General features: G+C 56.9%; 1 protein-coding gene across 1 annotated transcript; it reads left to right on the forward strand.

Moving 5' to 3' along the window:
• The first annotated feature begins 1,169 nt into the window (after positions 1-1,169).
• Positions 1,170-12,049, forward strand: CLN6 (ceroid-lipofuscinosis, neuronal 6, late infantile, variant). The gene is made up of 8 exons (XM_012664827.1): positions 1,170-1,185; positions 1,370-1,568; positions 2,393-2,507; positions 5,855-5,953; positions 7,195-7,383; positions 7,719-7,774; positions 9,096-9,218; positions 10,523-12,049. Exons 1-8 carry the CDS (start codon positions 1,170-1,172, stop codon positions 10,791-10,793), a joined length of 1,068 nt encoding a protein of 355 aa, XP_012520281.1. The 3' UTR covers positions 10,794-12,049.
• The last annotated feature ends 1,946 nt before the right edge of the window (positions 12,050-13,995 follow it).

The raw sequence follows: 13,995 nt of genomic DNA on the forward strand, positions 1-13,995 counted from the left end.
GGCAAGCCAGGAATCTCAGCTCCACGCAGAGCCTTTCTGTCACTTCCACCTCCAGGCCTTTGGCCCTGCCCGCCTGCTGCTGTCTGCCTAGGTAAACCCACCCATCGGTTCACCCAGGCTCCCTTCCTTCACGCAGGCTTTGCGTACAGCTCCACTCCACGCCAGTCCCTTTCTAACTTGATCTCCTGATGAGCCACATGGCTTACTATAATAACCAAAAACAAGAGCAAGCTGTTGAGAGCATGTGTCGTGAATTCATATAAACCCAGGTTTGAATTCTGTGCTGTTCAGGACTCCTGGGTTGCAAGTAACAGAAAGCCAATGCAGCAGCCTTAGCAGAAGGGAGTGTGTTGGCCCATGTGGCCAGACCACTGGCCTGCGGATGCCTGGAACTGGGAACACGAACGCTATCAGGACCTCTTCTCCTTGTTTCCCTGATCCTCTCTGCAGGGCTGCTGCGTTCTCACCTGGCTGTCTCTTGAAGGTGGAACCTTGGCTGCAGGCAGCTCTGGGTTTGCATCCTTAGAGCCCCAGCACTAGAAAGGAAGGAGCTCTTTCCCCCAACTCTAGTTATAAAAGTCCCACTCAGCCAGCCTGGGTCACCGGCCCTCTCTGTGGCCAAGGAAGCATCATCTCTCACCAGAAGCAGCAGCAGGTAGGAAACAGGCTGACAGGACTAGTTGCTGCAGCTCGTTACTACGTGGGTGACCTGGGCTAAGCACGTAACCCCTGTACGCTCCAGCATCCCCATCTGTGAAGCAGGAGGGGAGCAGCTCCTGCCTCCCAGCGGTACTGCAAGGACCAGATGAGACAGTGTGGGTAAAGCGCCCAGCATGGCACACAGCGGGTGCTCAGTAAGTGGTGGGGTGGGGGCACTGAGTGGAGGAGACAGGAAGACTTAGTCGACCTAGGGAAGGCCCATTCCACCTGTCTTGCTTGCCACCAGAAGGTGCTGCGATCCCCAGGAGCTCGCCTCCCTGTCCTGGGTTGCTCTGCCAGCCCAGTATGGCTCGTCCCTGGGCTTGGTTGAAAAGGGTCTTGGAAAACTACGGAAGCAACAGCAGCATTGACAGAGGGAAGTCTTGGTGCCTCTGAGCTCGTGTTTGCCCCTAGAAAAGCAGTAACTGCTAACTGTGAGTGTTCTAAATCAGCCAGTCACTGAGCCGAGAATGCTGGAAAATACAGGTCCGTGTCCCACAGCGCCTGTGGGCGAAAGGGGACGATGAAACACCTCAGTCATCTTAGGAGGCAGTGGGCTGCGTGTCACTGGAGGTGTGCAAGTAACGGCAGGGACGCTGTAAAGGGGATTTGGCAGGCAGGCGAGTTGGGAGAACCTTAAGGGGCACCACTTTTCGTGAGGGTTGAGAAGGGAGAGCACGCTCCAGCCCCATTCTGGCATGGCCACACCGAGCCAGCGAGGAAGTGTCCCCTGGTGTGGGCTGGCGGGACTTAGGAGAAAGCTTCCTCAGGGAAGCCTTCCTGGAGGAGGCGGCACTGGCCATTGAACTTCAGCGCACCTGCAGACGGCAGATGACCGACTGCTTTGTGAGAGGCACAGGCGCCCAAAGGTGTGTTGAGGTGGTATCCCACTTCTTGCCGTGTCTCCCACATCAGCGCGTCCCCGCAGGCCTCCCTGTCACTGCCACTGTGGCCTGGGGAGAAGAGGAACACCAGCAGCCCGAGCTCACCCCTCGCAGTTCAGGAGCCCAGGGCGCAGAGGCCCGTCCATCCCAGTCTCTCTGAGGCAGGTTCCCTGGAGGGCTCCGGTTGCTCCAGCGCAGGTCACATGCCCTTCCCACAGGCCATCACTATGGACACAACTATGGGATGGAGGTTAAAAGTATAAGCTCTGGGGCCCAATCATTTGGGGACATATCCTTGGCTGTGTGACCTTGGGCAAATTACTTAACCTCTTGGGCCTCAACTTGGGCCTCTGGGGTAATATTCCAGCCTCAAAGGGTCTCTGTGAGGACTAAATGAGTTAAATGAGATAATGCATGCAAGCAGCTAACAACAGCGCCTGGAACGTGTGAGTGCTCGGTGAACTGTAGCTGCTGCCATCCCTCATCATGTTTCACGTTGTTTAGCCGCGTTTACGTCCTTCGCCTTGTTTGATTTCCCCCATTATTCTTTAGGGGAGATCGCCCGACAGGTACCATCCCAGTTTGGGAGCTTCCTTCCTCACTCCCAGGGAAGCTGTGGTCAGGGCAGCTGAAGTCCCCCGTCCCCACGACCACAGGGCCCGACCCCAGCATTCCCGGCAAAACCCCTCCCCTAGAACTCAGTCGTGAGTGTCTCCTCCTGCCCTCGAGTCCCCAGCCCCTGCTGTGTCTCCACTGAGGGAGGATTCCCACAGGAGGAGGGGACTGACCCCTCCTGTCTGCTTCTCCAGGCCCGGCCCTGTCAACGCTGATGAGGCTGCCCGCGCGGCGCCCTTCCACCTCGACCTCTGGTTCTACTTCACGCTGCAGAACTGGCTTCTGGACTTTGGCCGCCCCATTGCCATGGTGAGTGTGAGGCTGTGGACAGAGCCCTGACCAGCGCTGGGGACTTAGTGTGACTTGGATTAGCTGAGTGATGGTAGACAAGTCACCTCCCCTGTATCTCCCGGTAAACTGAAGAGAACAGCGTGGCTGTGCCTTAGCTCTGTGACTGGGGTAGGTCGGGCAACTGCCAGCAGGTGCGGGCAGGGGACGGGAAGCCTGACTAGTCACACTGGGCCCGACTCTGAGCAGTCACACTGTGACTGCCTGTAGCCTGTGTCTCCAAGCAGGTGAACCAGGTTTAACCAGATCATCGCCAGACGAAGGCCATGGGAAAGGAGAGTGCCCCGCGTCCTTAAGAGCGCGGGCTGAGTTTGCGTATTATGTAATTCTCTGGGCCTCGGGTGCTTGTTAGTGCCGTCTGGGAAACCATCCCTCTCCCTCCTAGGCTGCTTCGTACGTCAGTGTACAGCGGCGGCCTCCACACGGAGGTTAATGCTGGAAGCACCAAAGCCCCTCACTTAGAATAGATGGATGGATGGATAGACAGACAGACAACAGAATGTGAAAAAATTGAGTGAGTTACCACCATGTACCACGTTGTTATTCGTGGGGGGTTGGGAGATATAAAAATAACAATATCCAACGCTGAAACTGGTACCCCACACATGGTAGTGATAATGCACATTAGCAGAACCCTCTGGAAAGCAGGTTAACCAGGTAATAACTAGTGCTTGGACTAGTACTTAACACAGTAAATGCTCAACACATTTTTGTTGAATGAAATAATAGTTACAGCAAGATAAAAATAGCAGCTAACATATAGTGAGTACTTTGTTCTGAGCTCTTTACATGTTTAAATGTATTTAATTCTCACATCAACACTATTATTAATCCCAATTTATAGATGAAGAAACTTGAGGATAGAGAGTAAGTAACTGGCCCAAGGTCACCCAAGTGGCAAGTGCAGGAGCCAGCCTCTGAACCAGCACTCTGGCCCCAGAGCCCACCCCCTTCCCGGCAAGGTTCAACTCTCTGTCACATAAGTACCCAGAATCCTAACATCCTGACCCAGTAATGTCCCTTGCAAGAATCTGCCTTGAGGACGGCATCAGCAGGAAGACAACGGCTTCTCCACCCAAAGATGTTCACTGCAGTGTTGCTCATAATAGCCAGATCTTGGAAGTGACTGCAGTGTCCAGCAGTGGGGCTGGGTAAATCAACTTTGCTGTATCCGTTACAGAGAATGTTTCCTGGCCGTTAAACAGAAATTGTGGCTGCTATAGAGCAACCTGGAATACTTAAGGAGGAAAAAGGTGCCTGCAAGGCATGTAGACTGATTGCACGGCAGTAACAGTCCCATCTGCCTGAGATCAAAGACTCGATGGGGAAAAGGAAAGCTGTCCCGGCAGTGGGGAGTCATGGTGGATGCTGGCTCTCCTTTCTGTAGACTTTCTGTAAGGTTTACATGTCACTGTTTAAATGTGGGAAAAAGAAGAAGGATAGAGCCAGGAGTCAGGACATCTGGTCAGGTTTGCAGATTGTGGGTGAACTTGGGCAAGTCCTTGTCCTCTGGGTTTCATTTTTCTCATCTCCAAGAAGACTGGCTGCTCTGAGCCCTCGTCAGCATGAAGGTCTCTGATACTGGGGCCCAGAGCAGCTTCCATCAAACTGGTCCTGTGGGGAGAGGCAGAAAGGCCAGGGCTGGGCTGGTGGCTCTCCTCACTCACTTAGGGCTCAGCCTCCACCGGCCTAACAGGGTCTCCTACTGGGCACATCACTTCCCCCCTCCTGCCCAGAACTGCTGTGGCCACTGTGACCCCATTGGGACTTGTTGCGAGAATGTACGTTTGAAAAGCTCATGTATACACTGGAGCCTTTCACATGTGTGCATTATAGTCCCGGATTTGTAATAACTAAAAATAAAAACTTTTACAAGTTATAAAAGTAACATGTTGTAGTTGTAACATAAAGAAGTAAAGTTAGACTCTCCCTAGCCCTTTCCACTCTCACTGTTGACAGTTTGGGGAACATCCTTCCACTTCTTTCTCTGCTCAAACACACACATATATATGTCCTTTTTCTTTTTTTCTAACCAAAATGAGACTTGACTTTATACCTTATTCTTCAGCTTGCTTGTTTTACTTTAGAATATGTCATGAGCTGGGTACAGTGGCACGTGCCTGTAGCCTCAGCTACTCAGGAGGCTGAGGCAGGAGGATCACTTGAGCCCAGGAGTTCAAGTCCTGCCTGAGCAACATCGTGAGACCCCATCTCTAAAAAATAAAAATAAAAAAAGAGTATAAAATGTCATTTCTGTTAATGGCTACTTAACCTTCCATAGTAAAGAAGTACTGTGATGTATTCAACTCGTCCTGTTTGATTCAAGAGGCAGCCTGTTTCTGGCATTTTGCCATCACAGAGTGTTTCAGCAAACATGTATTAATATATCTCGATATAAGCAAGGATACGGATGTGCACGCGCACGCACACACACATGGAGTGAGAGAGAGAGAGAGAGAGAGATTTCTCTGTCCTGAGAGTCTTTTTTCTGCAGGTTTGTTTTATCCAGTATGGGATTTCTGAGGTAAAAGAGACAACCATTTAAATCTCTGATTGAAACTTGTGGTCATTACACATGTCTGCAATCAACAGATACTAGGAGTACAGTCCGGTAAAATGTTTGGACCTTGCACAGGGGTTTTCACACTGGCCTGGACAAGGCCTGGACTCGGCGTAGACCAGGAGGCGGGGAGAGGGCATTACAGACAGGAGAGCGGCCCTCGGCCCGCCCAGGGAAGGCAGGGAAGGAAGAATTGAAGCTACTTTGTTTCCTAATGTATCCTTGACTTGTTGGGAAGCAGTCCGTCCACCCAGTGGATGGTGCATGTTCCGCACCCAGGCCTAGGGGTCAGGAGACACCGTCGTCACGGTCGGCCCTTGGAGTGCCAGAGCCCTAAGGGTCCAAGTAGACTACCTGGGCCACCTCTACAGATGGGGAAACTGTTACAGATGGGGAAACTGAGGCCCGGAGAGGGAAAGGACCGGCCCAGGGTCACCCAGGAAGTTGGTGGCACAACCAAGTCCCAAAGGAGCCTCCCGACTCCCAGGCTGGTATCCAGGGAGATTCTACTGGGCGAGGGGCACAGGGTCAGGTCCTGGATTTACATCTACTGTGTGACTGTGGGACAAGTGTACTTACCTTTTCTGGGACTCAGTTTCCCTGTCTGTGAATACCTTCATCCCAGGGCTGCCAAGAGGGTCCCTAGAGATCACAGCAAGAACTGAGTGCATGCGACGGGGGTGGGGCAGGCTCTCAAGGGCCTCATGGGCTGCTCCCGGGTGAGCCCAGTCTTCTCCTTGCTCCCCAGCTGGTGTTCCCTCTCGAATGGTTTCCGCTCAACAAGCCCAGCGTGGGGGACTACTTCCACATGGCCTACAACGTCATCACGCCCTTTCTCCTGCTCAAGGTATGGTCCAGGTCCTCCCCCTGCACCCCCCTCCTCATTCCTCCCACCTCCTGGCAGGAGGCTGGTGCGAAGGCCCGTGCCCTGGCTCAGGCACTTCCCTGCCCACTGCCGGGGGATGAGGCAGTGGTAGAGGGGCACGTCAGGGGCCTGGGGCCCAGGGGAGGCAGAGCCGGAGGGAGGAAGAAGCCCCCACAAGCAGGGGCACTTGGTGTGGCCTCGGCCTGGTGTGGCAGCAGGTGAAGTGGGACAGGTTCAGACAGAAGGACCTGAAGACTAGGTTGTGCCTGGAAAATCAGAAAACATTTGGGGAGGCTGAGGGAGAAGTGATGGGGGCGGTCCAGAGAGAGGTCAGGGACCCGTTGGGAAGGCAGGTGGGGGCTGGGCAGAAGGAAAGGCAGCAAGGGTGGCTGCACTCTATCCTCTGGCCCAGGGAGCCCTGACTTCGAAATGTTAAGTACTTAACACCAACTTTGTTTCATGCACAAAATTATTTAAAATATTGTATAAAATTACCTTCACACTTTCTGCATAAGGTACATATGAAACATAAGTGAATTTCATGTTTAGACTTATGTTCCACCCCCAAGATACCTCATTAGGTATGTGCAAATATTCCAAAATCTGAAAAAAATACAAAATCCAAAACACTTTTGGTCCCAACCATTTTGGATAAGGGATACTCAACCAGTATTGCCATCTCCTGTCCCCGTCATCTTGTTATGAGGAAAGACAGTTCAAATCTCCAAAAGGAGGAGGGGTATAATCTCAGAACTCGGATGTGTTTTCAGTTAAATAATGGCATGTCAGAAACACCCGCTCCCATTCCTGACATTTCTTCATGTTTGCCATGATCCGGTCACTCAGAAATCGGGGTCCCTTCAGCAGGCCAGCCTAGCGACCAGGGGCACAGCTGGGGCCGGTGGGAGGGCTGGGCCTGGACTCCCGCATTGAAGGCCTCGTCGTCATGTCCAGCACGTGGCTCTGATGTGACCTTGGACACTGAGTTGTGACGAGTATGTTTCCTCCCTGGGAAAAGGGGGTGCTGGTCCCAGCCCTTGCTGGGTTCACAGGATCATGTGAGAACCTGAAGGCTGGGCTGGCCCTCTAAAGGGACCCATCACTTTTGGAGTGACTCTCCAGATGGAAGCGTCCAGCCCAGCCCAGGTGTGACGGAGGGAGGCAGAAGGTGTCACACCGAGGCAGAGGCAGGGTCATGCTCTTGACCTCGGTCTGAACCTCAGCTCATCGAGCGGTCCCCCCGCACCCTGCCACGCTCCATCACCTACGTCAGCATCATCACCTTCATCATGGGTGCCAGCATCCACCTGGTGGGTGACTCCGTCAACCACCGCCTGCTCTTCAGTGGCTACCAGCACCACCTGTCTGTGCGCGAGAACCCCATCATCAAGAATCTCAAGCCCGAGACACTGGTGAGGCCACCTTCCGCCCCCACATGTAAGCCCTGTGGGCACAGTCTGTCCTCGAGGGCTAAAGGAATCGCCCCAACCCATCACTGCCCCTGTCCTACTGAAGGCACGCTGCTACCTGAGGGCACTGTCACCCTCACCAAGATAGCATGCACATGCGTTATTAGGAAGTGGCACGTCGAGGGGCTCGCACCGGGGCTCCCTCTAAGGGAGGGCAAGGCCCTGGGTAGGGAGTGAGGGCGGTTGGGGGGAGGCCTGGGGGTGGGAGGAGGGTGGCCAGAGGGGCTGCTTGGGGTCCCTGCACACTCCCTGGACTGACGTCCCCCTCTAACCCTCAGATCGACTCCTTTGAGCTGCTTTACTACTACGACGAGTACCTGGGCCACTCCATGTGGTGAGTGGTTGGCTGGGCCTATCCCAGAGGTCCACTGGCTCGGGGACACCCCGGAGGAGACTGACTAGGCCCTAGGCCGTGTGTTGAGCGGAGCACCTGGAATGGCTCCGCTTTCCCTGGAAGGCGCCTGAGCTCGGCCTCCTGAGAGGTTGCCCGGGAGACCCAGCCCCCCTGCCTGGCCCCTGCCTGGCCCAGCACCGCCGCCCGCCCCCGCGCCCTCCGCCTCCTCCCAGCCCGCAGTGCCCGCGGCAGCCACCAGGGGGCAGCGGGCGGCTGTCGGCCCTCCCTCGCCAAGCCCGGAGGTGGGGGGAGGAGGACGCAGCCCGGATAAACAACCCCCCAGATGGTGCCGTTGGGGCGGGGGCCCAGGAGGGTCCCCCACCGTGTCAGGCCTGCTCTCTGGCAGTGGAGGAAGCGGAGGAGAGCCACCTGGAGGGGGTGGGGGGCAGTGGGGGAAAGGACAGTGCTGTTTGGGCTCCCCTCCCCACAACTCCCAGGACAGCTTCCCCCTCCCCCAAACCTCCCTTCCTTCCCTAACCCCCATTTTTTTTCCACGTCCTTGGCATCTGGCCAGGCGTCCGGCCCGCTCTCCCCAGCCTCCAAGCCCCGCTGAGTGGAAGGCTGGGGCAGCGGGAGGGGGAGCAGAGGCGGTAGCAAGCGCTCTGGGAGTGTGGGCGACGCGGTGGGGGGTAAAGAGATGGGGGGGACGGGCAGGAGAGAAGAGGCGGGTGTGAGAGCGCAGATGGCAGAGGCGAGCTATTTGCTCAGAAGGCGGAGGCGGTGCTTTGGGGCGAGATGTTGCGGGGTGAGGCTGTGGCTGAGCTTGGTGAGGGGCCCCATGGAGCTCTCGCCCGCACTCCCCCCCACACCCCCGCGGGAGGTGCTGTTCTCATTGTCTTTTTTTAAGCTGGACCCTGACCCTCCCCATCTTCAGCCCGCTGGGTACACCCGTCTGCAGGCCAGCGTGGGGCTGGGGCTGCAGGTGTCTGGGAGTGAGACAGAGACCACCCCACCCCTATGGAGTGAGCGGCGCCCAGGGCGGGTGGAAGGTGCTGATGCCTGTAGCCCGTGGGCCTCTGGTGTGACCGTGCCTTGCCGTCCCCGCTCTGTTCCTGCCCCACCCTCACCCCCACCACGGGAAAGGCTGTGTGGGGCGGAGCGCCCCTCGTTCTGTTTTGTAAACCATGCTTCGGCTCCACGGGCCCACGCTCCATGGGAGGGTGCAAGGAGCTGGTGAAAGGCAGCGGGGAGGAGGACCTGGGTGGAGGTGGTGGCCAGGGCCACCCCACATCCCTCTCAGGCGCTGGCCTCCCTGTCACAGGTACATCCCTTTCTTCCTCATTCTCTTCATGTACTTCAGCGGCTGTTTCACTGCCTCTAAAGCCGAGAGTGTGATGCCAGGGCCTGCCCTGCTGCTGGTGGTGCCCAGTGGCCTGTACTACTGGTGAGTGTTCACGGGGAGGGGCACTGAGCAAACTGTGGAGGTGAAAATCCGCCCTCGACCGCAGATGTGCTATGTGGCCCAGGTGACACTGGCCCCCTCAGAGCCCTGCTTCCTCCTTTATCTACTAGGGACTGTGGCAGTGCCTTTGGGTAGCCTCTTTGCTACCGTAGGCCCCCTGGGGATTGCAGGTATTGGAGGAAGGACCTGGGACAGGCCTGGGCCCTTGTCTGATGGGAGGCCTCCCTGAAACTGAAAAGGACCTCCTTTCCTGGGGCAAGCTCCTGCCCATCTCCAGGGCCTGTCGCCTGCCTGGCTGAGAGGGCCCACCAGGGCTAACCTGTATACTCCCTGAGGACAGGATTAAAAGGAATGGGTGGCAACTACAGCAAGAGGGAAAGAGCTTCCTGCCTAGTGTTTTTTTTATTTTTTCTCTTTTGATAACTGGTACCAGCCTGCCTAGTTCTCATTTATAGCGTGTTGGTACAGTGATAGCTACAGTAGTAGCCGCAATTATTTGTTGAACAATATGTTTTTGCAAGTAAGAGATGTACAGAGCTCTTGTCAGTAACTTGGAGAGGTGGGGCCATTTATGTCCTCTTCATAAGTGAGAAAACAGAAGCTCCAAGATGTCATAGAAATTCCGCAAAGTCACACAGCCACTGAGTTGCAGAGCTGTAGTTCCTTGAGTATAACGGGTCAGCATTACAGTTCTCCTTAGAGGCAGGGGAGTGGACCTCCAGTAAGTGCTACTGAGCTCCTGGCCATATGCTAGGTACTGCCTTGGGCATTGCAGGAACCCTAGGTGATCTGAGACCATATCCCAGCCTTCAAGGAGACAGTAATGACAACCTCATAAATTGATGCTATATTCCAAACTCAAAATACCTACAGGAACCAAGCAGGTAACAGAAATACATCAAGTAGGCAGCAAGTGAGGCAATAGGGAATGGTGAGGACTGTGGCGAACCGTAGAGCAATGCTTTCTCTAAAGGGGGCAGCTGCTCTCTCCTCTAGTCAGTTTTTATCATGTGGAAATAAAGCGTAATGTGACCGGAGCAGCCAGAAATCCATTTTCGGGTATTCCATTATTTAAATATTGGCAACAAACAACATTAATAGTAACTCTACGAGCCAAATCAATATTCTGCATACAGGTGTGGCTTAGCGTGGCATGGTTCACTGAGCCCTCTCACCAGAGGGCTGTTCTGGGCAGGGAGGGCAGGCTGGGCCCCAGTATGGGGAGGGATGCCAGGCAGGAGGCAGTCGCCGTGGCAGCCACCTTGCGTCTCCACCGGCCTCTCCAGGTACCTGGTCACCGAGGGCCAGATCTTCATCCTGTTCATCTTCACCTTCTTCGCCATGCTGGCCCTCGTCCTGCACCAGAAGCGCAAGCGCCTCTTCCTCGACAGCAACGGCCTCTTCCTCTTCTCCTCCTTCGCCCTCACCCTCTTGCTGGTGGCACTCTGGGTGGCCTGGCTGTGGAATGACCCTGTACTCAGAAAGAAGTACCCAGGTGTCATCTATGTCCCTGAGCCCTGGGCTTTCTACACCCTCCATGTCAGCAGTCATCACTGAGACCCTGGCACTCCGCTGGGTGGGAAATGGGCCACAGAGGGCATCTGAGCACGGGTGTGTGCGGGTGTGGACGTGGGTGGGCATGGGTGTGCAGCCAGTGCTGAGAACACGGGCGGAGTGTGCCTCGTACACAGAGATAGGGGTGTGTGTGCACACGCAGCTGTTGCGTATGCGTGTTCAGAGTGCATCATTGTAAGACTTGACTATTTTCGTCAAGTTTCTGTTTGATTTGGATCTTTTTAGGATCGGATTTAGTTTTAGGGAGAATGTTGAGGCCAGGGTCTGGGCCCCTGCCCTCCTCTGCACCCGACGTTGCTGGGGGGCCCTGCTCTTCCTGGGGTGTCTTCAGGTAGCTGTGCAGGAGAGGCCTGAGTAGGGCAGAAGCCAGGAGGGGACTTGTCGTTTCACCCACTCCCTGCCTGGCTCATCGCTCAGGCCCGCCCTGACCCTGGCCGTTAGGTTACATGGATCACGTCAACTTCCTGTGCATTGTTGCGCAAAGCACTAACCCGCTCTGGGCCTCATTTGCACTAGATGGGCCCGTGGTCCCAAAGCGGGTCAGTGGGCTGGGGATGGACGAGGGGCTCTGTCCTGTCACTGTCTCTCCCAGCCTGGGAGGGTATATGCACCCCAGACCCTCGCCCACCCTGGCCCCGGGGAGCCAGAGGCCCAGCTCACTGCCTTGACTGCACCAGCCTGAGCTGGGGGTCCGGCAGTGCTAGCTCTCCTGCCCTCTGCCCCTCCCTCTACCTGCTCCCACTCAGCAGAATTGTGGCACCCTGGCTGCAGGTTTCTGCCTGCCCCTGAAGGCAGAGTTCTCAAATGCTGGCACTGCTCCCTGAGCCCCATTGTAGGGGTCACGGGACACCTGGAGGCTCTCTCCAGTCAGCCTGTCTCAGCCTGAATCCCACCCTGCTGCCAGTGGCCCTGCTCCCAGCACAGGGAGTCCTCCTCAGCACGGTGGGCCTCCCTGCCCCACCTCCCAGCCTGCCCGCCGCCTTCCAGGCATTGGGTCCAGGTCCCCTTGTAGCAAATGGCGCCATACCCTCATTTTTAGCCAGCGCTGGCCCATGTGCACTTGTGGGTCTCAGGGGGAGGGGGGAGCAGCCTTGCCGTACCCAGGCCCAGCCTCCCTTCCTGTGCTCTCAGGGAGCCCCTGTACCTCACAGGCTCCTTTCATGTTGGGGTCCCCCAGCCCTTGGGTCAGTCCCTGTCTGCTGGCAGCATCGGAGGGGAAGTGTGAATAAAAGCTGGTGTGGGGCCAGGCCTGGCTGGGGCCTGTTTCTTGCTGGGTGTGAGCTGGGAGGGCAGGAGGGAGTTCCTGGAGCGGAGGAGAGGCCGGCCGCTCGGGGGCCAGGCTCCTAGCAGCAGCCCTGGGCAGCCTGGTCTGGCCAGGCGCGGGCGCTCCCACGCCCACTGGCCTCTGCCACGCCACAGGCTCCTGGGGGGGAGGGCAGGGTGGGCCCCTTCCTCCAGTCAGTCCCAGCTGACCCAGAGGAGGCTGGGGGCTATGGGGGTGGGGGTGGGAGGGCATCTGCAGTCCTTCCCCTCAGGGCTGTCCCTTCCGGCCTCCCAGCTGCGCCGCAGCCTGTTCCAGAGCCTGAGACAGAGGCTGCCCTTTGGGGGAAGGTGGGGGGCTGGTGGGTTGGAGGTTGGCGCTTAGCCTTGGGCAGGTCACTTGACCTCTTGGGGACTCAGCTCTTGATACTCGAAGGTCTCAGCCTCACCACACCATGACCAGAGACTTACTGGGGCTTGTGTCATCAGACAACACAGAGGAGGGGCAGTGCAAGATGGGAGATGGCTCAGCCCACGTGTCCTGTCCCCCACTGACCAGCAGACGCGTTTGCTTCCATCTGTACCTCAAGGACACTGCTCCTTCGACCCCCGGCCCGGGGCTGCTCTCCACAGAAGGGCTTCATTTCACGAGCAGGGGCAGGTCTGACTGCGCCGGGCTTGAAGCTCATACGATTTCGGGCCCTTGATAAGAAAACAGTAAAAGAAAGAAAGTGAATAAACATTAGGCATGAAAGTGAATATTTAGAAAGGAAAAGAAATCACAGCAAATTACCGGAGGCCTGGAGACTCGTGTGTCCTCACAGAGCTCTTCGGGCAGCTCGCTGGAACCGTTTCCCTAGAAATGTTGGCTGCAGCGGGTCTTCCCTCTGCCTGGCAGGCCGGAGGCCGGCGTGTCTCCGGCGCGGGGGAGCAGCGTCGGGATGGCGGAGGAAAACGCAGATTCCTGACCTCCCCAAACCGTGAATCAAACTCCGGGACGGGGCCCTGCAGGTGGTTCTGACGTGGGCCCAAGTTTGGGGACCACCACTCTAGGCCCTGGCTACTGCAAGTGTGGTCCGCGGACCTGCAGCGCCAGCCCGCCCTGGGAGCCCGCGAGGAACTCGGCATCTCGCCCGCCGGCCTTGCCCGGCCTGCGCCGAAGCGGGTCGTGCGTGAGGCCCCGGCAGCTCCATCCGCAGCCGCCTCAGCGCCTGGCACGCCCAGGGGCCAGGGCAGGGACTTATGTCAGTTTGCTGGGACAGACGCAACAAACTGAGTGCTTAAAACAACAGGAATTTGTCCTCTCGGACCTGGAGGCTGGGAGTCCGAGATCGAGGTGACGGCAGCGCCGGGCTCTGGTGGCGCGCTGGCCATCCGTGGCGCTCCCCGGCTTGTGGACGCGGCACTCCAGTCTCCGCTTCGGTGCTCGCTGCCTCTCTGTGTCTCCGTTGTGTTCAAGTTCCCCTCACCGGGTTAGGACCCACCCTACTCCAGAAGGACTCCGTCCTAATTACATCTGCAGGGACTTGTTTCCAAAGGAGGACACAGTCACAGGGTCCTGGTGGACTGAGTTCTGGGGGGACTCTCCAACCCAGGACAGGCTTGAAGCTTAGGCTTCCTGAGTCCTCTGTTTTGGGGCACACAGGGTGGGAGGAGCAAAGCCCACCTCTGTGCCTTCACCGGCAGGCGCCCTCTAAGCATGGCGAGGACTTGGACCACTCGGGGGTCCACGGGGCTGCCCCGTCAGCCCTGATTGTGGGAGTGGCGGGGCCCTTGAGAGGAGAGTGTGCCCCTAGGGATGAACGTGGCCCAGGAACACCTTGCAGATGGCAAGGAGGAAGGAGGCCTGTGCCTGCAAGCCTGGGGAAAGGGCTTGGGTCGTGGAAAGGCCATGAGCAAAAGCGAAGATCGTCTCATCAAAACC

This window comes from Propithecus coquereli, unplaced genomic scaffold (assembly GCF_000956105.1).
Source record: "Propithecus coquereli isolate 6110/MARCELLA unplaced genomic scaffold, Pcoq_1.0 Scaffold92, whole genome shotgun sequence".
NCBI lineage: Eukaryota > Metazoa > Chordata > Mammalia > Primates > Indriidae > Propithecus > Propithecus coquereli.

Excerpts from the sequence above, each read along its gene's own strand:
- CLN6 (XM_012664827.1), top strand. Across the intron at positions 2,508-5,854 it reads TTGGCCGCCCCATTGCCATG|CTGGTGTTCCCTCTCGAATG; the intron begins GTGAGTGTGAGG and ends CTTGCTCCCCAG. Across the intron at positions 7,775-9,095 it reads TACCTGGGCCACTCCATGTG|GTACATCCCTTTCTTCCTCA; the intron begins GTGAGTGGTTGG and ends TCCCTGTCACAG.